The sequence below is a fragment of the Nuphar pumila genome, chromosome 8 (genome assembly GCF_984573655.1).
Source record: "Nuphar pumila chromosome 8, dmNupPumi1.hap1.1, whole genome shotgun sequence".
NCBI lineage: Eukaryota > Viridiplantae > Streptophyta > Magnoliopsida > Nymphaeales > Nymphaeaceae > Nuphar > Nuphar pumila.
In genome coordinates this window covers 4,678,905-4,705,705 of record NC_143256.1, presented here as the reverse complement: position 1 = coordinate 4,705,705, position 26,801 = coordinate 4,678,905, and the positions used below count along the sequence as shown (strand labels likewise).

Here is a 26,801-nt window from a genome sequence, read left to right as displayed (position 1 = left end):
AAATTTCGGGATGGTTGATTTCCATAAAGCTGGACAGATATGCGTGTGTTTTAGTTTTAATAAGTTGCATGCTCATATTAAGTTGGTGTGGTGTTTTATGCTCATGCAATGGAATATGTCTACATGTTATTCTGGTTGGCTGTTTCGTTAAGCCGGTTGGCTGTCATCAGATTTGGTTTCATGTTGTTTCATTGACTGTCATCAAATCTGATTTCCGTTCACTGTTAACAGATTTGATCTTAGGTTATTTATGTGAACTGTAATCAAATCTGATTATGTATTCTAAATGACGGTCATCAGATTCGGCTACCCGTTAATTTCTGATGACCATTATTAAATCTGATTTTTTTTTATCAGTTGGACTGTTATCAGATTTATCTGTCATTTTCTTGACTATTATCGAATCCAATTACATGCTAGTTTGTTGACTAATATCAAATCTGATTATGTGTTGGTGGTCATCAGATTTGACTATGCACATTTTTTTAGGGTTGTTATTGAATCTGATTATGTGTCATAGCGATGTCTTTCATCAGCTACTTTAAAAAAAAAACTGTTTTGGACACTCATAAGTGGGCTGTGAGATAAACTTAGCGGTGGACTGAAAAATCGAATTTTTAATATGCTCATACTTAGACTGTTATGACAGTTTATTTTCTTGACAAAAATTCAGATTTGGTTATGTAAGTTTTCCCTTTTGTTCCTGTATTGAGAAAGAGAAGAGAAAGAGAGAGGGAGAGAAGGAGAGATATCGACTGCGGCTGTCATGATTTCTGTAAAAGAAATCGTGACCTAAACATGTATTTAATGTTACATTACACTATGGGTCGGGTCTGGTATATTCAGACCCGATAACTAAATACATGGTTTACATACATGGACGGTGACATGGATCAGGTCGGATCCTGCACCTTTTTCACCCTCCCTCAAGTTGATCATGGTTTTGGACCATGAACAACTTGCTTTTAAGCATCCAAAAGCGATCCTTAGTTAACCCTTTGGTAAATATGTCCGCAACTTGTCTTTCAGTACTGACAAACTCAGGTTCAATCTCTTTTTCTTCAACCTTCTGCCTCACAAAGTGTTGGTCGATCTCAATGTGTTTGGCACGACTGTGATGTACTGGATTGAATGACATATTGATAGCACTTTGATTGTCACAGAGCAAGGTAGTGTGGGAGATCTTTTCTCCTACTTCAGTTAGAAGATGTCTGATCCATGTGACTTCGGCAGTGGCAGCAACCATGGATCTATATTCAGCCTCAGTGCTGGATCTAGCTATAGCTTTTTGTTTTCTGCTGCTCCAAGAGACTAAATTTCTTCCAATGAAGACACAATATCCTGATGTAGATCTTCTTTCGTCGGGATCTCCTGCCCAGTCTGCATCGCAATATACAGTAATTTCGTGCTTGTTTTGGCCATGGGACTGTGGTAAATATATCAATCCATCCCCAATAGTCCCTTTTAGATATCTAATGATCCTCTTGACCGCTTCCATATGTCCAGTACGTGGCGCATGCATAAATTGAGACACTTGATTGACTGAATAGACAATATCAGGTCTAGTGAATGTGAGGTATTGTAACATTCCTATTATGCTGCGATACCTGGTGGGGTCATCACACAGATCTCCATCATGAGCGCTAAGTTTTTGATGAAGTACACTCGGAGTTCCTAGAGGTTTGCAGTCCTTCATGCATGCCTTGCTGAGAACATCTACGGTGTACTTGTGTTGAGTGAGTGTCAATCCATGAGCCTGGTTGTCAACTTCTACACCAAGGAAATAGCGTAGAACTACAAGGTCTTTCATTTTGAACCTTTGACCTAATAAGTCTTTTATTTTTTGGATGTGGTCCGCAGAGTTTTCTGTGATGATAATATCATCGACATAAATTAATAATAGAGTAGTCACATACTGGCTTTTAAAAATAAATAATGAGTGGTCCAGCATGGAACGTGAAAATCCATGTTTCTGAATCTCTGATGAGAAGCTATCAAACCAAGAGCGAGATGCTTGCTTCAGGCCGTAGATGGCTCTTTTTAACCTGCATACATGGGTTTTACAATTTTGTTCTTGATATCCAGGGGGTTGTTCCATGTATACCTCCTCCTTCAAATCCCCATGTAAGAATGCATTTTTTACATCAAGCTGACTCAACTTTCATCCATGTTCAACAGCCAGGGAAATGATAATTCGAATCGTTCCCATTCTTACAATCGGACTAAAAGTCTCATCATAGTCTTGCCCTGCTTCTTGAGTGAATCCTTTTGCTACAAGCCTTGCTTTATATCGTTCAATGGTTCCATCTGGCTTGTACTTGATTTTGTAGACCCATTTGCATCCGACAACATTTTTGTCAGGTGGTCTGGGAACAACTTCCCATGTTCCACATTCATGCAAGGCTTGCATTTCATCATTCATGGCTTCTACCCATTTCATAGAAGCTGTTGTCTGATAATACATGATGGGCTCTTCATCCTTATTGATGGCAGTTAAAAACAGTTGAAAATCCAAGGAGAAGTTGTTATAACTAACCCACCTGTCAATAGGATGTCGTATGCGATTTGATTTTCTAACTGTGAGGGTATTAGAAGGAGTAGGATTGGCGACTGAGACATGATCTAAAAGGCTTGATGTTGTCGGTTTCTGTCTGGAATAGACAATGCCTTTGTATCTGCCCAGTACTTCCTCGACGTCCCAGTGTCCTCAAAGACCTTTTCTTCTTGTTGCACGCAATCTGAGGAACATGTTTCATTGGAGCCAGCAAAAAGTTTTGAGCTTAGCCAAGGATAGTAAATTTCAGGTGACATATTTGTTGTGTCAGCTCCGTGATCAAAATTTTGTTCATCAAAGACAACATTTCTTGAGGTTCTGATACGTTTGTTGGTGGGATCATAACACCTATATCCTTTGTAGTCATCTGCATATCCCACAAATCTGCACTTTTGGGCTTTGTCTTGAAACTTGTTTCTCAGGGACTGATCGATATGCACATAGCAAACACATCCAAAAACACGCAGATCATAATAACTAGGATAAGTTCCAAAAAGACAGTGATAAGGAGACTTATTTTCCAAAATAACCATAGGCAGTCTGTTTATCACATGCACGGCAGAATGGAAAGCTTCTGTCCATAAGTTGATGGGAAGATTGCTGTCATGAAGCATACTCATGGCACTTTCAACGATATGCCTGTGTTTTCGTTCAGCAATTCCATTTTGTTGAGGGGTGTGAGGACAAGACACCCTTCTTCCTATTCTGTTACTTTGAAGAAAAGAGATAAAATCACGGGATGAGAATTCCCCACCTCCATCACATTGGAAAAATTGAATGGACTCAGAAAATTGATTTTTGACAAGGGAAAGGAAATTTTGAAACAAAGAGAAGACTTCCGACTTATTTTTTATGAAATATATCCAAGTGTATCGAGTATAGCTATCAACAAAGATTAGATAGTACTGGCTCCCAGATCCAGAGGCAACTGGGGCGGGTCCCCATACATCAGAACAGATTATCTCAAAAGGTTTTGAAGCTCTCTTATTAATGGAATGAAAAGGCAATACATGACTCTTGCAGGAAAGACAACTAGAACATTTGTGACTGTTCTCATCCCTATTTAGACATTCTTTTGGAATGAGATTATTAGATATAAGTTTCTCAATGAAATGACCCCCACAATGTCCTAATCGACTATGCCATAAGAATGGCTTATTACATTCAGAAATACTAAAAACATTAGCAGAAGAGGATGAACACGACTCTAATGAAGACTCTGAATTCAGGTGGACAGGGCGGACTTCATGACAAGGAGCTTCTTCAAAGACATACATATTGCCTCGTCTCTTTCCTTCAGCGAATGTTTCCCTCGTGCGAAGGTCCTTGACCTGCACAGAGAAGGGAGTGAATTCAACTGAAGCATTATTATCATCAATAAGTTTGGAAACAGAGACAATATTTTTCTTAATGTCAGGAGCATGAAGAACGTCAGAAAGAGTAAGAGTGGAATTTGACATGGGAATGATAGTTTTTCCAACATGAGAAACAGGGTGGTGGGATCCATCTCCAGTGACAATCTTACTTTTTCCAAAATAAGGAATGGGATTAGAAATCTTACTTGCATCACCTGTTACATGAGTCGCTGCCCCTGAGTCGACAAACCAGGTGCCTTCATCGCTCTGCTTCAATTTCAACTCTGACAAGGCAGATATCAGCAGATCTTTAATCTCTCCACTGCTTGAGAACTTCCTTTTGTTTTCTGTCTGTGGACTCTTTCCTTTATTCTCTGGATTATGCCAACAATTCGCCTTGAGAAAACCATTCTCGCATGCGAAACTTGTGAATATGTTTGAACCAATTTTTCCCAAAGTTGTAGAGCAGTACAATTGTCGGGAATGGCAACAAGGACCTCTTGGGACAAGGTGGAAGTTATGTATGCAACCACTGATTGGTCTTTCCTTTTCCAGTTGAGGTACTCAACATTCTTGACATACACAATTGAACTTACTCCTTTGTCGTCTTTTTCTTCTCTCGTAACAAATTCGAGTGGGACGGGAGTGGTTCCATCAAGGTGACCTAAGAGACCTTGACTCCTTATAAAAGGAATGATTTGTCTCTTCCAAATCAAGAAGTTTGAGGTAGTTAACTTTTCAGAAACGAGTTGAGTGAGAAAACTTGAGGAAAGATTGGATGAAGAGGAATGAAGATCCATGAAAAAGGAGTTGTAATAAGAAAAGAAACCCTTTTTTTTGGAGTATTCACAGAGTGCTCAGTCTGCAGTCAGAGAGGTTTGCTGATCGCCTTTTTTTTTTGCGCTGAGTAACTCAAAGATAAACGACCAGGAGCTGTCAGAAGAAAAACTGTGTTTTCACCACTCGTAACTCAAATGATACGAGAAAAGTCAAAGGATAGCAAAGAAATGAACTGTCGCACAGCAAGCTGGAGAGTAAAAGAAATTTTTTTTTTTGGAATCCCAGATTATATGTCAACTGGGGTTATGCAGGAAAAGAGATCCGAATAAGAAAGAATATGCACGTGAAGTAGATTCACGTGAAATTCACGACCTTGGATGAACAGCGTTCACGTGAATCCTGCGTGAACAAAATAAGGATTCACGTGACGTGAATCCTGCGTGAACAGATTAGGAATTCACGTGAGATGTGAATCCACTAAGAGAAGATTTAAAAAATGGGCAGATTAGGGATTCACGTGAGATGTGAATCCACTAAAGGAAGATTTGGGGAAAAAATGGAAAACGGTAAAGGAATCGTGGTAAAAAAAACAGAAGGTGGAGATTGAAATCGTGGAAAAAAAAAACTAAAGAAAATGAAGGAATCGTGAAAAAAAAACTGAAGGAAATGAAGGAAGGAATAGACCTCAAACCTTGATTTGCCGCACCTTCGGAATCCACTTCAACCCTTAGCTGGATCTTAGCTTTGATACCATGTAAGTTTTCCCTTTTGTTCATGTATTGAGAAAGAGAAGAGAAAGAGAGAGGGAGAGAAGGAGAGATATCGAATGCGGCTGTCACGATTTCTGTAAAAGAAATCGTGACCTAAACATGTATTTAATGTTACATTACACTATGGGTCGGGTCTGGTATATCCAGACCCGATAACTAAATACATGGTTTACATACATGGACGCTGACATGGATCGGGTCGGATCCTGCACCTTTTTCAGGTTAAACCATACGATGGACTGTTATCAGACTGATAGTTGAGTTTCACTTTATGAACTCGGTTTTGACAACATTATGTGACTGTCATAACAAAACTATGAAATGCCCCTATGCTGATCAGATTAGCATCGGGTGGTAGATGTAAATTGTTTTGTTGATTATATATATCAAAAACATGTTCCACTGTTATGTATATCAAAAGTTGAATTGTTGTTTTGCTTGTGAAATTGTTTCACTGTTATGAATACCAAACTGTTTGCTGAATTTTTTTGCTTATTGAACTATTGTGAAAAATCAGTTTATGTTGTTATTGAGCTGCCTATAACCCTGCTGGATGCGCCCTGTTTTCAGCTGCATTCGCCGAGGTGTTAGGGGCAGCAGTGTTGCACCCTTTTTGAAGCCACGTAGTGCTGTTCACAGCACCCAGATGTGCACTTTGGCAGCACAACATGCTGCCAGCGATGACATGTGGCTAAGTGCATGTCATGGCGCTAGATGATACATGTATTGAATATTTATTTGTACATGTTATACATTTCATTAGTATGTTGTGAATGTGCATATCATACGCATGAAAATTCTGAATTTATATTGATGTTTGCATAAATATGATCATACGTATGAATGTTTATGCATGGAATTGTTCATGATATGTATTCTGCAAGCATCTCTTCGCATGTGTATGAGTTGTGTTTATGTGCATTCATTTTTGTGTTTGAATGTGCATTCTGAACGTGGTTGGAAACAATGTGTTGTATATTCCCTGAAATTTTGCATAAGATATATATCTTTTGAAATGCTTTTGTGGTCAGCTATGTCACACGAACTCTTCTAACAGGGCACCGCACCCGTGTCGCACCCACACCAAGGCGGGTGCGACACTTGGACACAGCTTCCTTTGTATTAGGTGAAGTCAACCACACTGAGGTCCATTTCTATCTAAAAGTAGATTTAGTTAACCCTAATCAGGTTCATTTTTATCTATATTATTTATATAAATGCACACAAATACATATAGTGTTAACTTAAAACGGTTAAAAATTATATATATATATATCATCCTCGCACTCCCGCACCCAAGTTTTTTTAAAGTGCCGCATCCACACCTGTACCCGCACCCGCACCCGCACCTATGTGACATAGGTGGTCTGATGTGAACCATTGCAGGTCATGTGGGCTCGGAGCATGTGTTGCTCCAAAATTGTTTATAAATTGCAAAATTTGTTCTTAGAATTATTGGCTTTCCAAAATTATTGTCATGTTAAAATGTGATGGGTCAGGGCCCAAGTTGGGTTTTGCATGTTGATTTGCAAAAAGGTTCTTGTGTAAAGAACTTGATTTTGTTAAAAAGTTAAAAGAGAAACAATGTAATTAATTTTCTTCCTGGACGTCCCTTCCACAGTATGGGAATCTTGGAAGGCGGTTTTGAAAAAACTGTGAAGATACTAAAACTTCGTATGCGATTATGCTCATGAACCTAATATGGTGGTTCACCTCTTGGCCACGGTTTTAGAGAAATTTCAATCACTTTAACTGGAGGTGGTGGTGGTGTCACAGCTGTTATTATTGGTACACCAAGAAAGTGACATCAATGAATGTTGATTTCTCTAATGTCCCATCATTAGATGTTGATTTCTAATGTTTCAATGGATGGTGTTAATTCCTGATATCGGTCGAGGAACAAGTGTAGAACCCAGTAATAAAATATAATTTGTGTGTTAAGCTACAACTGAAAACCTAACTTGGACTTCGGAAATTGTTGTGCCCGTTTTGAGTATCTATAAATTTAATGAAAAGTGAAACTAAAATTGTGTACATTTAATAAAACCATGCATGCAAAAGAAAACTCCGATAATAACTTAATAAGTTATTCATGCATCTTTATTGTTCTGCATTAGTGCATGCATTCATACTTATTTTGTCTCGTATGAACTTTGTTATTGCATGATACTTGATTTAAATGCTCATCAGTTACTTTCAAACAAAAAAAATCTGTTTTGGACACTCATAAGTAGGTTGTTAGATAAACAAAAGGGTTAATGACCATAGAACCCTTGGTCAAATAATAAAAAGAAAAAAGAAAAATAAAATTACAAGAGACGAAATTGTCCCTAGTGGACCGTTCTAATTACAAGGGTAAAAAGACTAAAATGCCCTAGTGGGCAATACAAAAAATATGATAGTTAAAATTTATATATACATATATATACATATATATATATATATATATATATATTACAAAACAAACAGGAGAGAGAGATATACATAATTATGTATATATATTTTAATACTCCCCCTCAAACTGACAGTGAGATCACCAAAAGTTTGTCGAAAAGAAAGGAGAATCGATGAGATGACAAAACTTTGGTGAAAAAATCTGCAAGCTAATATTTTGAAGTGACATATGGAAGTTCAGCGGTGCCCTTCGAAAACTCGTCATGAACGTAATGGCAGTCCATCTCGATGTGTTTGGTTCGTTCATAGAATGTGTGGTTGCTGACAATGTAGATCACACTTTTGTTATCGCAACACAACTTCAAAGGATTAGGGATGAGGACTCACATATCTTTAAGCAGACTTCTCAACCAAACAAATTCGTTTGTAGTAGTGGTCATCGCCCTATATTCAGCTTCAGTGGAAGATACTAAGACCTTTTGTTGTTTCTTACATCTCTATGAGATTAGCGACAATCCAAGAAAAATACAATATCCTATAGTAGAGATGTGATCATTGGGGTTACCACCCCAACCAGAGTCATTATAAGCAATTAACGTAAAACCTGTAAATTTTGAATATTATTAATAAATAAATAATTCATCTTTATCTTCGAGTTAGAAATGTGTTTCTATCATTTAAATCTCATTTATTGGTGTTTAAATACTCAATTACTCATTTCTGACTAACAAGGGTAAATTTGATATTTTTAAAACTATTTCAGGTATTTAATAATCAATTATATTACTTCTGAACAAAAACATGTTTTTAAGAGTTTTATAAAATATTGGTGTGATATCATTGAATTTTGGAATTTATTACATGAATTTAACAAGTTAAAAATCTTAACCTTTAACCAAGGAGCATTTTGGTCATTTTAATCAAAAGTACTATTTAAAATATTTAATCTATGTTTTGCAATAACCAAATTTGGTGAGATGGAGATGTTGGTGTATTCAGCGTTTTTTGCTCGGCAGTTAATATTTATTAGTGGTTCACCCTATCTTTCTGGATTTTTGGGGATTTCATATTTTTAGAGTTTTTGGCATTTTCAACCGTGCACCAAGTATTTGGTGCATCGTTGCTTGAGCAGCCTTTGCGGATTTCAAAACCCCTCGATCTTTTGGGTTTCGATTTGTTGTTCTTCACGTTATTAAAATAAGTATTCTTAACTGAACTTGTAGAGAGCATGTTTAGGCACTAATTGCGTAAGCATTATGTTAATGTGCTAAATACTTTACTGAATTGCAAATACAAGTTATGCGCACACACTGCACGTAGTTGTGGATATTTAGGGTTGCTATGGTTGCCTATATGTTTAACTGATTTGAGTGCAGGATATACTAAAAATATAATACTTACGCTGGGTATCAAAACAACTATAAGTCAATGTGCATTAAATACAATGCAATGCGAAAAGCAAATCGGGTAAATACCCGTGGTAAGTACGTGGTGCAAATGCATCACCCAATAAATTTATTTTTATTGTATACAATACTTTTCTTTTCACACACACCACTTAGTTGTAAATATCTAGGATTGTTGTGATTGGAGATAGGAGATCATGCTGAGCATGATTTGAATGTATGGGAATAGAAGTGATTTTCTTGTCGTAGTTCAGAGATCATGCTCGTCATGATTTTAAATAGCGGAATATAGGGTGTGTTTGTTGTAGGTACATGTTTGAGCATGCATTTGTATGAATGAATGTTGCATAAATTTTTGTGTTTGACAATGACCATATTGAATGCTAGTGTGCTATGTCATAGGGATTCGGCTAGCAGGGTGCCGCACCCGCATCGACGCGGGAGCGGGTGCGGTCAACCCGATCTTGGGTGCGCCCAGGATCATTTAGGTCCATTTTTTTTTTGATTTTTTTTTAAAAATTTGCCCTATGAAATGGGCTGCGGAACATTTTAAAAAAAAAAATCTGCTGACAGCTGCTGCTGCTCCTGCCTTTTCAAAATCCTTCTTTTTCGTAAAGGATTTTCTCTCTCCATAATAAATGATAGTGATGGTGGTAGCCTTGCTTATCCTTTTTTTCGTAAAGGATTTTCTCTCCATAATAAATGATAATGATGGTGGTAGCCTTGCTTCTCTCCGTAATAAATCATAATGATGGTGGTAGCCTTGCTTCTCTCCATAATGAATGATAATGATGGTGGTAGCCTTACTAGCTATTAGCATTCATTGTTCTCCTGACGAACTGTTCTCCTGACGAGATGGGTGCGCTATCTTGCAACTGTATATAAAATGAAATTTGAAAAAACCCGCGTCGGGGGAACCCCCGAACCCCCTTATATATATATATATATATATATATATATATATATATATATATATATATATATATATATATATATATATATATATATATATATATATATTATATTTTGCCCCTGCCGCACCCACGCACCCAAGTTTTTTGAAAGTGCCAATCCCCACACCCACACCCACACCCGCACCCGCACCCATGTGACATAGCTAGTGTGAAATAATAATTGTGTAATTATGCACGAAAGCATAAGCGATAGAATCATGTTCATAATAGGATTATGCAAATACCATTATGCATGGACCGATACGTCCTGTGCTCTCATGAACGAACCATGATTTGTGTGAATGCTATTAATATATGTATATATATATGTTATATGTGAGACACACTATGCATAAAATGTTTGATTCATATATTGATTCATGTAGTGAAACAATGCATATATAACTTGAATCATGTGTGCATAACTCGAACTACGTATGTTGAGGTTTAGTTGTTTCGTATTATGAAATGTGCATGTTCACGTATGCATGCATAAAACTCATGTTTTGTTTATGCATGCTCTGAGGTTCAATTTACAAAATGCAATGTTTCTTGTGGCGATGATATGATGCGTAGGATAATATACTTATGTATAATATGATTTAAATGCCACGTGATATGGAATTATGAATGCATGCAATAAATGTTTAAGTTCAATAGTGAACTATGGTTCATGGAACCTTACTGGTTAAATGTGTGATTTTATGATTTAAGTGTCATATGAAATTATGTATGATGTGATGCTTGATTGTATACATGCTTGTGCCCGTGTTGGTATGACTTGAATGCATATAGATTATGTTTTATTATGTGAGTTAAGGTTGAATAGAATATTAAGTGATGAAATGCTTTTAAATGCTTTATGTTTGAATGCTTGAAATGAATGACTCATAGGACGTTGTTCCCTTGACGATTGATGAATAATATATCATGTCTTTATCTTTAAATGTTTGATATGTTTTCTTTAAGTTTAAGTTTGGATTGTTTTACCAGACTTTAACGAGTCTGACCCCGTTTTATGGGAGACAGGTAATACAGGTAAAATAATAATGAGTAGTTGAAGCGAAGGACTGGTCGAGCTACATCCTCGAGGGTCAACTCTTACCTTGCGATCTTGGTAGACATGATCTTTTTGTTTTAAGTACTTGAGCATGTAGAGACTGAACTATTGTTTTTATACTCTTATTTGAAATAAAATTAAAACTCTTCATATTTCAATCTTATATTATATGTGGTTTAAAATGTGTATATTCCATACATTTTGATTTGATTGTTATCTTTAGTCTAACCCCACCCAAAGTCTTAACCGTTTTTTTAAAATCATTTCCGCATTATAAAATCTGATTTACTTATACTTATCAAAAAAAATTGGTCTCAAAATTTTAATATTTGAACAATAATTAAGGTTAAAATTTTGGAGGTGTTACAATTAAGTTAGGAGATGAAGATGAGGATAGAAAAAGCCCTTTTTTTATTGTCTCCTTTAGATATTTGATAATTCGTATGACAGCAGCCATGTGAACAGTAGTAGGCGCAATTTGAAACTGACTTGCACTTTCAACAACATGAGCAATATCTAGTCTAGTAATTGAAAAATACGTTAGTGACCTAATCAATTGACAACATGGAGTGGGATCCTCTTTTAAGAGTTCCATCATTAGCTCTCATCTTAGCATTGATCACTTCCGAAATCTCCACCTTTTCATCAGTTAGGCTTGTTTAAGACTATAAAGAGCCTTTTAATTTTTCCCTTATCAATCACAAGACCTGACGAAGGATCCATATAGATTTCTTCACAAAGATCTCCATAAAGCATTTTTGACATTTAATTAATAAATAGGTCATTGTTTTATAGATGTTAAGGCTATTAAAGTCCTTACACTAGTCATCCTAGCAACATAAGCAAATATCTCTTCATAATCAATCTCATATTCTTGAGAATATCCCTTAGTAACTAATGTAGCCTTATACCTTTCTAATGATCCATCACTTTTAACTTTTCCCTTATATATTCATCTATACCCTATAGCCTTCTATTTTCTAAGTATTAGAATTGTTAAAGGCTTCTAATTCTAATTTCATGACACAATGTGAATGTTGTTTAGCTTCATGATAGTTTGAAGGTTCATGATGGGCATGGATCATCGTTAAATATGTGTTATACTTAGGAGAAAAAGAATCGTAGAATACAAATCTTTGAGGAGGTCTAGAAATTCTAACATGTCTTATAGGTAGAGATTCCTCCAAATGCTCTTCTAAAGAGAGATTTTATGAATAAATATCAAGAGCATTTTGATGCCCTCCACCCCCACGTCGGGTATACACACACATTATATTGGTGTTCTCATTTGAAGAGTTAGCCCTATCAAGAGAATTATCACCATTAACATCAAGAGCATTATTCTCATTATTGCACACAATATCATTAGTAGAATTGTTAGAGATATTTCTAGGCAATAAGTCAAAAAAATTAAGTAAGCCTAATCTTCCTTGAGTTTATTTTGTTCGAATCCGTTTTGATTTTCTAAAAAGGTCACATTTCTTTAAATATAAAGTTTGTCATTTTAAATATCACATTTATACCATTTCTTATTTTCACCATAGTCAATGAAAGTGCATTCAAGAGCCTTTGGTGAGAGTTTATCATTTCGTTGAAAGAGGACAAAACATTTGCAACCAAAGACTCTTAACCTTTTGAAATCCGGTGATATTTTAAACAACTTTTCAAAGGGAGAAATATTTTTCAAAGAAGAAGAAGGCGTTATGTTTATAAGATATACTTCAGCCCAAAAAAATTTATGAACATCTTTAGAAATAAGAAGAGTCCTAGTTGTTTCAATAATGTACCTATGTTTTCTTTTGGCAAATCTGTTTTGTTGAGGGGTTTTGGGACAAGATCTTTGATGAATAATATTATTTTGCTTAAGATAATTTTGAAATTCGTTTGACATATAATCACCACCCGAATTCGATCTAAAAGTAGATATATTAGTTTGAAATTGATTTTTGATAAGAGAATGAAATTCTTTAACAATAGAGAAAACGTCGGATTTAAATCTAAGAAAGTAAACCTAAGTATACCGAGTATAATCATCAATAAAAAGAACATAATATAAATACTCTCCTTTAGACATAACGGGTGTCAATCCCTATACATCCGAATGCACCAACTCAAAAGGTTTTTTAGAAACAAAGTTACTATTTGAAAAAGGAAGTGAATGCATTTCCTTCCACTTTGCTCATGAACCATACTAGTATCTTAGCATGTTCACTCTCCCAATCTTCTATTTTAGATTAATATTCTTGAATAGCTTTTTCTTTTTCATCACTCAAGACTTTTTTTATCTCACTCTTTCTTGGTGAGCTTCAATTGTGGCTTAGGAATCGTGCCACATACATATCCCCAAAGTTTCTTGCCTTTGAGATTGTTCTCCGTAACGGTTGCCTACATTCTATAGTTGGATTCATTCAATTTGACTAAGAGATCGATCTTTGCATTGTCGGCCATGACGGAAGAAGAAAATGGGAGAGAAGAAAAGAATATGTGCAATACAAGAAGACACCAAATAATAAGTTGAGGCCCAACAGTATCAAACACCTAGGGCTCTCATACCATATAATGAAACTAGTGCACAAGGAGAATGCCAGAAAGGGCTACAAAGAGTGCTCAAACACACAAGCACAAGAAGTCACAAAGGGTTAAGCACAACTCACACATAAAGTGGAGCAAGAACACAAAAATAGTAAAAAATATCTTTAAAATGCTTAAGAGCTTAAACATGAAGAAGGGCTAACAGACCCTATTTATACAAAGTGGAGACCAAGGGGGGCTCCCATAGAGTCGTTGGGAGCCCCCCAATGGTCATATTTATGACCGTTGGGGATACTCCCAACGACTCTATTGTTAATGACCATAGATCCCTTGGTTAAATAATAAAAAGAAAAAAGAAAAATTAAAAAATTACAAGAGACAAAACTGTCCCTAGTGGACAGTTCTAATTACAAGGGTAAAAAGACTAAAATGCCCTTAGTGGGTAATACAAAAAGATGACATAATTAAAATTTATATATACTGATATATATATATATATATATGTATTACAAAACAAATAGGAGATATATATATACATAGTTATGTATATATACTTTAACAATACCATCAATCATGTTGATTGACAGTATGATTAGTTGTTTCAAGCACAAACAAGATTTTAAAAGTTATTGTGAGTCACATATGAACTGAATCCATAGTGTTCAGATGTTCAGTAATATGATTTACAAGCGTAGACAAAATGATGAAGGAACTACCATCAAGGAAACAAGTGTCACTTTGATACAAGCTAGTTGACACAATGAAAGTCCGGAAAGAGCAAAAAGATAAACTCACAATCTTCACTAAATGCAATGCACATCACATCTAGTCTTCAGTGCAATGAAATAATTAGAATTAATAATTGAGCATATTGTCATTTTCTTGCCAAGTGGATCAAGAAAAGAATAAGCTTGCTAACAAATAGAAATAGACTAACTCATAGACACCTATTGGCATACTCACTTTCTTCAAATTTCGATTAAATAATTACATATTCACACATCAAGGAAAAAAACATATCAAAGTAGGTACGAAAGTGTTCGAGATTCAGATATCTAAGTTGCTACCATGTTCCCCAATAAGAAAGTCATTGACGTGAGAGATAAAGAGATAGAACTGAAACAGGGTAGAGTCCAATAACCTTATGAGATGCTTCTAGTTTATCCTTGTACTTTGTTTTCAAGAGGTCTTCGCTCATTGACAATGTAGTTTCAACAACATATTCTGTTTCAAACTGGAGAAAGGGGAAAAAAGAGGGATCTCAAAAGGATGAAAAAGAACAAGACCAGAATGAAAGAACCGTTGCAGCAAAATCAGTAAACAAGATGCACATGCATTTTACCTGCATCACAATATGAGGGTACAACGTTTGCCCTTTTCGAATAGGTGGATCTAATGTAACAACAACAAAGGTATGCGGTTGATTGGACTGCAAAAAGACATAGCACGTAATGAGACAAAATTCCTTGAAGAAAAACCTAATCATGATAACTAATAAAAAAGAATTAGATGTTTATGCATCCAAGACAATGGCTTCTGTTCGGTGAACTACAAAGGATCATTTTAGACTTGAATTAAAACAATGAAGATTTGTTAAACCTTGGGCAACTGAAAAAGACGAACAGCACTGCTGTACTGAATTTTGAAATCATTGGCTTGTCCTTGAAGCCGTAAAAATGACATATGAAGCTCCACATTATAGCGTCCTCTGCAAGCAACAAGTTAGCACATCAGTATCTTCCCAAGAAATAAAACATCTCCAAACCTAAAAATTTTAACAATAGTATTGGTCTACAAAATAAATCATTAGTAGAATAACAGAAACACTTTCTAACTTGGCAGGAACTCCAGTACCTAGGAGTCAGGATAGCAACCCCATCAAACATAGCAACTGCTTCCTCGCCTGACGCACCAACATCTGCCATGGACATTATTTTGTCTCGGAAGACCTGCCATTTAAAATAAGAAAATTATGTAACAAATAGTTGCTTAATTCAGTTAATCTTTCCATCCAATCTACAATTAAACACGCACACACTCACCTGTGCTGGAGGCCGTGTTTCATCTCCAACAAAGGTTGTATTAGTGTTGGGTATATGAAAGCTCAACTCCATCAGTGAGTCCTTCTGCAATCACAAACAGGGAAAGTAAAAAAAGATACTGCCCATGAACGAGTTGGAACTTCAACAGACAACACACAAACAAGAGGTCAAGTATTACATGATTAGGTTAAAGTTAAACCCTTTATCTCCAAAAGATAGAATGTGACTCTCGCAGCTGAATAGCAAAACATAAGGAGTCACTTTTCTGTCTGACTCTTCATTCTGAAGGTCTCATCCACTTTCATAACTTAAGCATATTTCATACAAGTAAATATATCAAAGAATGAAACATCAGCAGTCACCACTGCTAAGCACCTCATTGACATTTTCAAAAACAAAAATGAGGCCTCAACATTTTCATAATGTGCTACAGAGGTAATTTTTCTAGATTGTTTAAAAAAATTGGCGTTTTTAATATATCTTCTCGTTAAAATATCATGATGCGCTCTCTTTTAAGATTTTCTTAAGTTATTCTTGCTTGCTTATATTACCACGAAATTCATCATTAGGTCTTTTATTCTGCTACCAATGCTTCCAGTTTATCCTTGTTTAAATTGCTAAGATTTTGCAGAAATTTACTCCAAATGTTCATAAAAATTTCCAATGAATAGCCCATACTAATCATGGTCATCGTGTAGGAATACTTCAGACACTGAAAATATAAATGCCAGCCATAGCAAACCTCATTTGCTCCAGTGGTATCATCTACATGAAACTCCAACATGACCTCATTCTTGCCCTGTAACTGTATTTGTGATACATCTGCTAAAGATACCTCAAAGGCCTGCTTTGAACCAACCAAGAAAGTCAACATATTTCCTGCAAGTTCAGGATAAGTTGTCATTGTGTATTCTCAAAATATAGGCTCTATATTACTAACAGAATAACTTCAAAGGCACAAATGTAATCTGGTTACCTAAAAGCACATACAAATTCAGTGCAGAAAACAAAGAAAAATAGCAATGCACATGACATTATCCCTTCCTCTGCCTCTGCATTGATATTGTGTTGAAAAAGATTTAGAAGGAACCAAGCTTTTGAAGAAGCGCACAATAGTCATCCTTCCCCATTCCACTAGGAATAAACGGGCCCTTGAACTCTCAAAGTCTATCAATCTATTTTATATATATATCAAATCAATATATCGTACTTTTATGTTAGTCAATGGCCCTGGCTTAAGTTTGAAGTTTGTTAACAATTTTTCAAATCCTGAAATTACCTAATAACTGTCCGATTACTTTTATCAGCCATGATTACAACTGTACAATTCCAAAAAAATTCTCTTGATCAATAAGGAATAATGGTTTCCATGTCTAACCACCACCTTTTATATAAGGTGGTGAATCAAATAAGAAAATTAGAAGAAGGCAAGCCATCTCAGGAACAGAAGATTTAGATTGACTTCTTCAACAAATCTCATTAGATCATTCTGACACTACTCCGTTAATTATTTAAGCAAATGGATAAGGCATCCAGATAGAGAGAGAGAAGGCATATCTCAGGAACAACATAGATAGTACGACAGAATATTCCAAAACTTCTCAGAAACAGCAGTGTAGAATCTCTTTTCCTCTTTTGTTTTCAGCTGTGATAATCAACGTCACCCCCACCCCACCCCAAAAACCCCACAGGCAAAAATAAAGGTAGAATTCAACAAAGATATTAAATAAAATTAATGAAACTAAATTTTATGCACGCCTTTGTAATTACTGGAAATTCATGCATGCATTTGGATGTTGACCAAAAGTTTAGAAAAAATTGGAACCTTCCCCTGAAAGAAAAATGCTGATCCAAAAGCTCTAAAAAGGTAACTAAGACAAATAATTAACATTTTTTTCATGCAATAGAGATATCAACATATAGTATCTAGATTTGAACAAAAGAGCACTTAACAAGACCTGGATCCAACCAGATTCTATAGATAGAAATCCAGATTGATAAAATCAAGAACAGAAAATATTCAGTTCTAGCATAGCAACCACTTTTCTTTTCTTTTTTTTGCTTTTTGTCTGGATATCTCAGCCATTACATGGGACTAGCTGGACTACAATCCTGATGCAAACCATTTTCCTTTTGCTCTTTTCAAATTCAGATATGTTTGTCCCCAAGTTAAATTTGATGCTCCAACAAATAGCTGAGTAAAACAGATTTACCTCAGAGTGACAACTCGATTTACAGAAAAATTGAAAATAAAATATTGGTAGATGCCTCAGGTTACCATTTAAATCCACTTCACCCCAATTTTGCCCGCTAATTGACAGTTGTTTTTCCTCTGGTGATATCCCCACCTTAGTTTGCATATAACTTGTCAAACTGTTGACATCCTGACAAGAAGAGAATAAAATATCAACACAACTAGATACATTCTGCAAAAAAGTCACTCATGCAAAAACAGCTGGTAAGCTTGTCTAAGTAGTCAAAACCGCTAGTCAGCACCTAGGTTCCAGCCCCTAAAAGGCCTAGTCAGGACCAAAAAACAATAAATTAAAAACATTACAATAAATTCTTAAAAATAATATAAAATGCATATTCAACACAATTTATGAAGCTAGACAACCAAAACTTTAAAAAAATCACAAATGATTCTAAAGAGAACTGAACATATTAGGCCCCATTTCTCGTTCTGCCCTATAGGTTTTAAGTGTTTTATGAAAGATACGAACCGTTAGATGTGTTTAGCATGATCGATTTAGTGGGAATCGACTCTTGGACCATGTTTTTTCGACGAAAAAACATGTTTTTAAGAGCCGGGAAAAACTGGTACCTTCATAGCCATTGACTTTAGATCACCAGAAAAACCTGTATACAGGTCAGATTCTGGTGATCCAAAAGCTGGTTCCCTCTAAATAAAACCTATAGATCACATCTACGGTGTTAAACGTGAGAAAAAATACTTAAAACTATGATTTTTGAAGGGTCCTAACGAGACCTAACAAAAAAGGGGGCCTAAGGATTGCATTACTCGAATCTAAATAACTAAAAAATAATTACATTTCTAATCATCAACTTCATCTAAACAAATATATATTTTTAGCTGCATCACCAGAATATGCACAAAAGAATAAAAATATTTAAAACAAAAATAAAAAAAGCATAAAAATAAGAGAAAATTGAAATACTTAAATATTTCAAAATACTCAAACAAAACATTATTATAATGTTTTAAATATTATAAAAACAAATGTAAAATGCCAACATTGGTGCCCCTTCTCCGACCTAGGTGCTTGTCTAGGCACCTAGGTGCTCCTAGGCAGTAGACTTGCACCTAGATAGCCTAGGCAGCTTAGTTGGGAGACTAGGTGGAATTTTAACTACATATAAGCTTGTCTTCCTTTAAGGTATCTATAAAGCAACTTCACAAATTTCTCTTTCAAGGAAAGAAGAATAAGAATCATGAAAGTAGCCAGTGCACATTCCTTCATATCATATTTTGTCTATGACAGCAAACCTTTAAAAAACACTTTGTAGTAGCACACACATGGATTGACAGACATAATATATGACAATTATGATACAATCATCAATCAAGTGTGTGACATTATCACTTTGGTCATAGCAAAATCTCAGCAAAGCACTTTCTTGAGATAGTAATGGCTTTTCTATAAAACTCTACACTTGAAAATATACAGAAAGTAATAAAACAATAAGGAAAGAATAAATGTCACTAACATTTTTATTGTGAAAACATAAAGAAAATGTCAAAAATGTTAAGAAAAAGATATTAGTCGAAGCATAAAAAAGGAAAAAAAACATGAACACATATAGTGATGATATCATGATATTTTTAAACTTATAAGCTTTCAAAAATATTGTTATATTTTCATGTCACTAACATTTTTATTGTGGAAACATAAATAAAATGTTAAGAAAAAAATATTAGTTGAAGCATAAAAAAGGAAAAAAAAATCACGATCGCATATAGTGATGATATCATGATATTTTTAAACTTCTGAGATTTCAAAAAATATCAGGATATTTTCCCTTGTTAATTAATTTTCCAATCAGAATATCAGTAGTTTACACCCACATGCATGTGTATATTCATCAACACACACAAGGGGAACAAAAAGTCATGGAAGAACAAACAGGAAATATGCATACAAATAAATACGCATAGGCAGCAATGCAGGCATGCCACATGTGCATTAATTCATCACATTCAGCAGCAATAGCATGATAGGCTGCAAAAATATCTTGTTAAAAAAAATTGATAGGATATCAATGCACCAAAGATTATGAGAGAAGTATAACCAATGAAAATTATCAAAATGGAGCAAAGGGAAGGGAATTGTTTCTAGATAGAATGGGTTTGCTTGGTCTGATTATAAGCCACCCCATTTGTCAACATGTGATGCAGGTTCAAGTCCTGAGGGTGACCACTTCTCACAGAAAACAGAATGTTAGGCAGGCTAGAGTCTGCCTCTCAGCACCCTAGAACACAGGACTGCATCTTATGGCCCTTCAATGGATTGGACAAATTTTTGCCAAAGCTTTCCTACTAGGTTTTAGCGACTCTTCTTGCACCTATGATCACCATTTACAGCTTATATTAAGAAGTCTTCTTCAAAGGCTAGAAAAAGAAAGACCCATTTTACTAGTAGCAAAAGTGCAAAAAGAGGTTATAAGGACCCAAGACACAAGGATTCAACAAAGTGCCCAATCCCAACAACTTCACAAAGTGCTACCATTCTCTAGTCCATTTGCACATGTTTGCATGATGATGGCAGTGGTGATGGTGATGATTGAAAAGATTGATATTGTAGAACTGGTGCAGCATGTTAACATTTCACTTTTTTTTCTTCAAGCAAACAAGTATTAATAAGTTGTGATGCCAGAGAATGTATTTGACTAGGGTAGCCTGGTTTTACCCAGAAAAGGTCTGGCGGCTATATAAATCAAGAACTGAAGGTCCCACATTGACGATGAAAGAAGATGACATTTTCTCAAAAGAATAATGACTTTTTGCAATGAAACAGCCACAAGGTTCATAATGAGCACCAGAAAATGGAGAAATATGCACCACAGCATTATTTCCATAATCAAGTGAATTTGTGGTATTATAGTTCTCTGTACAGTCTGTTGAATATCAGACATATATTGCTCTTAATTATCCTGATCCCATCACTAGGGATGTCAACAGTTCGGGTTTGGGTCAGATACATGACCAACCCCAACCCAATTAATTGGGTTTGGTACAAAAAATTGAACCTGATAGTAAAGTTGGGTCAGGTTCAGTTTTACACAATCGGATTCGGATACAGTTTTCACCGAAATCCGATCAGATTATCAAGGGTACCACATGGCACATATGTTTTCAGGAAAAAAAGAGTTCGAACAGCAGATCTCACACATATCAACAACTTTTAATGTTGGCCACTAACCACCCAAGCACCTCTGTGCTTGCAATCAATTATGGAATGTTATTTCTTATAATCACTAACATAGAATCCGATCCAAATCACCTTTCAAAGTGGATTTTGGGTCACATTAGGTTATTTAATTTTTAATTGGATTCGAGTTCAGTTTCAATAATTACTTGTCCGAGTCCAAATCTGAATCTGACTCCGACTAAGACATATCCGATTTGTCTGATTTGGTAATGCCCACATCCAACCCGTTTACATCCCTACCCATTATACAACATTACCTTCATCATCAAGTGAATGTGTAGTGTTAAATGTCCTTAAACCGGTCAAGACATCAAAATATGATTCAATATGCCTTAGCTTGCTTGAAGTGGGATGAACAAGATGAAGCACTTAGCAGGAAAGCTGGTACTAAAGTCTATCATCAAACCAAAAGAAGTGAACAATTAATCTGAAGTCTGAACAACAGCCAATCAAAGAGGTTCTGCCTGATCTAGTCCATACTTGGACAGGCCAACTGGCCTATCAAGTCGCTAGATAGGCCAAACCCAATCTACGAACTGGATGGGCTGGGCCCACCAACCAAGGGTATAAGACCTGGCTCCAGGCCTGTTCTACACAGGCTAGGCAGCCCGTGACCTGCAGTTGTCCACCCCAATGAAACTGTGAGAATAAGTGGGTCAGGCAAGCCTATCCTATGAATCAGTTGGGCAGGATGATTGGCCTTTGACAAGCCACAGGCTGGTCAAGCCCATCTCAGTCTTCAGACATGCCTAGTCAAGCCAGGTTGGGAATAAAAAATGTGGCCAAACATGGGCTACAAAAGTTAGCAACAGTCTCTAGGTCCAAAAACTTTTTACAATTTCACTTATATATTTACATCCACGGCCTTTTCCACATATGAATATGTCGGTGAAATTTCGATCTTGGCTCGGAGAATTTCAATGTGCATGGAGATACGCAGCCCTGATGTTCGGGCGAGCCGCGTACGCACCGACATGGCACCTCTGAATGAAGTTGGCCCTTTTTGTGTTCTGACTTCATGGACGTGTTCCCCACATATGATTGTACGGGAGAATACTCGACTGTGGCACATGAAATCCACATAAAAGGCTTCTATTTGCGAATACAAAGTTGACACAGGCCACAGGTCGCGTAGCACTCCCGAAGCATGGCATATGATCGCAAGTGGCCGGAGAGACCCCTGTGGCATGGAGCATAGAGCTGAGCATATGGACTTGAGATATAGCGCGCACACTAAGACTGGATTGTTGAGCTGCTAACGAGCAATGGTGTGTTGCCTCGTGTCGCTGCCGCATGCCATAAGCGAGACATGGGCTTCTCACTTAGCAACGCACGTGTTACCATAGGCCCCATTACACCACACACACACGTGTGCTTCTTTCGGCTGGTGACGAATAAAGTTCGGCACAATCCGTCACTGCTGCAAGCATGTGGTGGCTAGTGGGCTTCAAAACCCTAGACACCACTATGCATATATTGTGGTGACAGAACCCCATGATCAGGGGGCGAACCGGTTAAGAGATGAACCAATTTTCACAATTGGTTCATCCACATAAAGGAGTTTCAAAGACCGGTTTTGCTAGTCAAAACTGGTTCCCTACTCTCTCCAATTTTTCATCCGCCTTCGGCTTTAGACGGTATAACGCAAACATACAGGTATTGATCTTCCATTTTACTTTTCTCCTCTTTCTGTCTTTCATCCAGTATTTTCCTAGATCTTCTTTTCCTTTCTGTCTTCTTCATTGTAATTCTGTTTCTTCTAATTTTTGGCTGATCAAATCTCGCTCATCATTAATGATAACCAGATTTGAGTTTTCTGTCATAGATTTGGATCTACATTTTCCATGGTCTATCATCATCTTATCAAATCTGAATTTGTTATTGTTTACTTACTGATGTTAGTTTTCTAGATTATTCTCCAGAATCAGAGACATAAAAATACCCCAACCAAATAGGAATGAAGAATCCAACTTTTTTTCCTTTACTTAAAAGTAAGAATAGATGGGTTCTCCTCCTCATATGTGACTTAAATTCCCAAAGGCATATCCATGCATGCATGTACGCAAATTAATGTGCATGTTTGCATGTGTAGAAAATGTATGTGTATACTTGAATGCATATAATGCTCATGATAGACTTAGTGTTTTACAGTACTATCCAGCATAACCAATGTCGTCAGAATCAGTAGGGCCTGAATTAATTTTCATAAGATTCATAGAATCGGCTGATTCAATACAAATCAACTTTGGGCTGATTCAATACAAATCAACCGATTTGCGACGATTCTTACAACATTGGGCATAACCCTGCCAGTTTTCAGCCAATCAAAAAGGATTGACTTATGTGGTACAAAAAGGTCTAAAAGTCCATCTATCTATTGGCACCAAATAACAACAGTATTTGATGAATGAGCATAATACACATGTCTTGAATATGGCAACGACAGATATTGATAGAGGGATAGATCGAAAACCAGGCACATGGTGCCATCCCATCTGGTTTCTGTCATCATCTTCATTGACAAAGTGCACAGACAGTCTTATACATTCGAAATGTACATGAATCATGCCCCACATACATATATTGACAACACCTATATAAAGGAGCTTTTAAATGATGCGACTATTAGAAATAAACATCCTTGAGTTCTTGTGAGGCATTCAAAAGTATATATGAGAGAGGCCCAATTTTGTATCCGGTATCCCTACTTTTTTTTCATAATAAAGAAGCTGGCACAAGGCATACCACCTCTCTGGCCACCATCAAGCTCTCATAAGCTGTCACAAACACCAAAGTATTGACTAAATTTACCAATTCTTATGGAAATGTTTTACCCAAAAGATACAAAGTATGAGTTCTTGTCCGGGCAGTGTCTTTAAAGAGTCTTGACGGATAACTTTTGCTACATATGATATACCTCCTTAACTTTGTAAAATTGATGCATGAAATGATGAAGACTTAATGTTGAATTTCTTCTGTACATCAAAGTTAAATAAATAAAGGATGTGTTGTAATCAACCAACGTCCATTTGAAAATTTATCGCAAATTTGTCATCAGATGGTGATATTCTAAATACCAAATATTTTTCATACTTCACAAGATATCAAAGTTAAATAAATGAAAGACGTGCTGTAATCAACTTATGTCCATTTGAAAATTTATCACAACTTTGTCATGAGACTGATATTTTAAATACCAAATATTTTTCATACTTCACAAGACAACTTTAAGATATTCATTGAAAATTTGCAGTCAAAAGTGCAGGCAGCACCTAGGTGCCATCCCACCAAGCCCCTAGATGCCTCAACGATGAACAAGCGATTCCTAAGGACCAAATTATGAAAAACAAGGAATCATTTAAAAATAAAATAAAAATACAGAAAGATAAAAGCTCTGAAGAAGTAGAACATGATAAACAGGGAAGAGGAGGAAGAGAAAAAGAAGAATGATGAGAGGGGAGAGAGAAAAGGAGGAAACGGGGGTGGGGGCGGAGGTGGGGGTGGGGGTGGGGTGGAGAGAGGGGGAGGTGTCCACCACTCTCTTTTACTATATCTACGATAAAGGTCATACACACATGGTCGGTGAGGAGTCACCTAGCGCTCACCAAGAGAATCAGTGTCCAGGGTGTTGGTTAGTAGCCTAGGTGGGTGCCTATGCATGCATTTGACTATCAATTTTACATCCTGCAAAGAATACCCGAGAATTTTCCACATTGATTACAAGTAGAATGATTATACATCCATTATTTTACCTAGGATATACAATTGCCTAAGCACCCATTCTCAAATACACAAGTAATTATTAGATTCAGCGACCTATCTTACAAAAATGGTTGATAGGAAATAGATCTGAAATGCATCGCACAAGAGTAGCCAAGAAAATGAAACCAATCAAAAGATACAAGAAGAAAGAATCCAAATCTGTTAATAAGTGAACCACAAGTAACACCAGCATCTATTTGTTGGTCAGAAGGAAAATCTCAAAATCCAATTTTCACGTTTCTTAAAGTTGCAAAGTGAACCCAATTAAGCTTGATCAGCTTAATAGGAAGCTTAAAAATAATGGGAAGGGTCCAAAATTTTTTGAATCCCCTTGCATAAAACGTAATTCGACCTAACATCCAGTTTCATAGTCTCTAGAGGATCATAGAATTCCAGAAAAAAAAAAGATCAATCAGTGGGAATACCTGCTCCCGAAAACCGGTGAATTTGTAAACCAATCCAGCTTTAATCCGCACACCAAGCTGATACGCTTTCGGAACTTTCATCCACATCAAACCAACTATGTCAGATTTATCAACCTCCACAGCCTTCCCACCACCCTGCTTGCGCCATATAATCCCTCCGGAATGGACCCTAAGTTGTCCCGGATTCTACAACAACCAACCGAAAGGAAAATAATAAAAAAACAAACCAAACAATAAACTGCAGCACATATTCTACAAAGTTTCCACAACCAAAAACCCTACAAAAAACTAAATTTCAGAACTAAAGAAATCCTCGACCAAGCTAAAATTCAGCATGATCAAGAACAATTCAATGGCACAGAATCGAAAGGAGTCCTCGACCAACCCAATCCTAAAACCATCAGAGACTCAGTTACTTCTTATAAAACCCAAAGTAGCAAACCTTGCAGAGATGTCAGAGGGAGGGGAAAAAAACACATCTAATGAGAACGTCATCGTAGACCAGACCAAAGTGGGTAGAAAATACCAAGAAACACAACAAATCAACTTCAAGAAAAACGAAAAAAAAAAATCAAAAAAAGAAACGGAACCCAAGAAACGCACATCAGATACGATCATTACAAGTTCCTAAAATATCAACAGAACAAAAACCGAGAAGCCAGAATTTTTTCCTCCGAAACCCTAACGCAACCTCTCTCCACCGACACCTAACACACTCTACTCCTCCATTCTCTGCCAACCACGCTCTATAAAACACCCAAACCCCACTTGGAAAGAAAAGGAGAAAAAGGAAACCTAAAAACAAAGCCGAGAGAGAGAGAACTCACGGCGCCTCCTCGGCCGCCCAGAAGGATGTTGTTGAAGAGGTGACCGTCCGCCATTGCTACCAGAGAGAGAGAGAGAGAGAAGAAGAAGAAGAAGAGTCGAAAATGGCGGTTTTCGATCACCTCCCTTTCCCCCCAAATTGCCGCCAACCTTTTTATACGGAACCAAAATACCAATGATACCCTTATTATACTACTTATTTGACCAGGATAGCATGATGTCATATGTGGACGATCGGGTATCCGACCCGAAATGAGTTGGGTTTCGCTTGCAGCCCCCAGCCCAACAAGTTATGTCGGTCCTGACTCCTGAATCCTGACTGGGGGTAGCCATCGGGCTGCCGGGTACCCGCCCGTATCGGGTCGGGCTCAAGCTGCATTTTGCAATGCATTTTGGGCCTGATTGAACTCGGGCTGGGCTTATGAGGCAAATACATAGGGCCCGACAGGCCCTGCCCGATAAATGATTCGGGTCTAAAGGGCCTGGCCCGACC

General features: G+C 36.6%; 1 protein-coding gene across 1 annotated transcript in view; it reads right to left on the bottom strand.

Moving 5' to 3' along the window:
• The window catches only part of LOC149829475 (FACT complex subunit SSRP1-like), a 34,336-nt gene extending 7,916 nt beyond the window's left edge, over positions 1-26,420 (bottom strand). Inside the window, exons 1-9 of the mRNA XM_090015551.1 lie at positions 26,311-26,420; positions 25,484-25,669; positions 18,125-18,230; positions 16,589-16,725; positions 15,847-15,930; positions 15,659-15,753; positions 15,404-15,512; positions 15,147-15,233; positions 14,946-15,038 (exon numbers count right to left, since the gene is read on the bottom strand). Of these exons, the coding sequence (XP_089871677.1) occupies positions 14,946-15,038; positions 15,147-15,233; positions 15,404-15,512; positions 15,659-15,753; positions 15,847-15,930; positions 16,589-16,725; positions 18,125-18,230; positions 25,484-25,669; positions 26,311-26,364 (951 nt within the window). The 5' untranslated portion in view covers positions 26,365-26,420. The remainder of the gene's footprint in view (positions 1-14,945; positions 15,039-15,146; positions 15,234-15,403; positions 15,513-15,658; positions 15,754-15,846; positions 15,931-16,588; positions 16,726-18,124; positions 18,231-25,483; positions 25,670-26,310) is intronic.
• Positions 26,421-26,801: the final 381 nt, after the last annotated feature.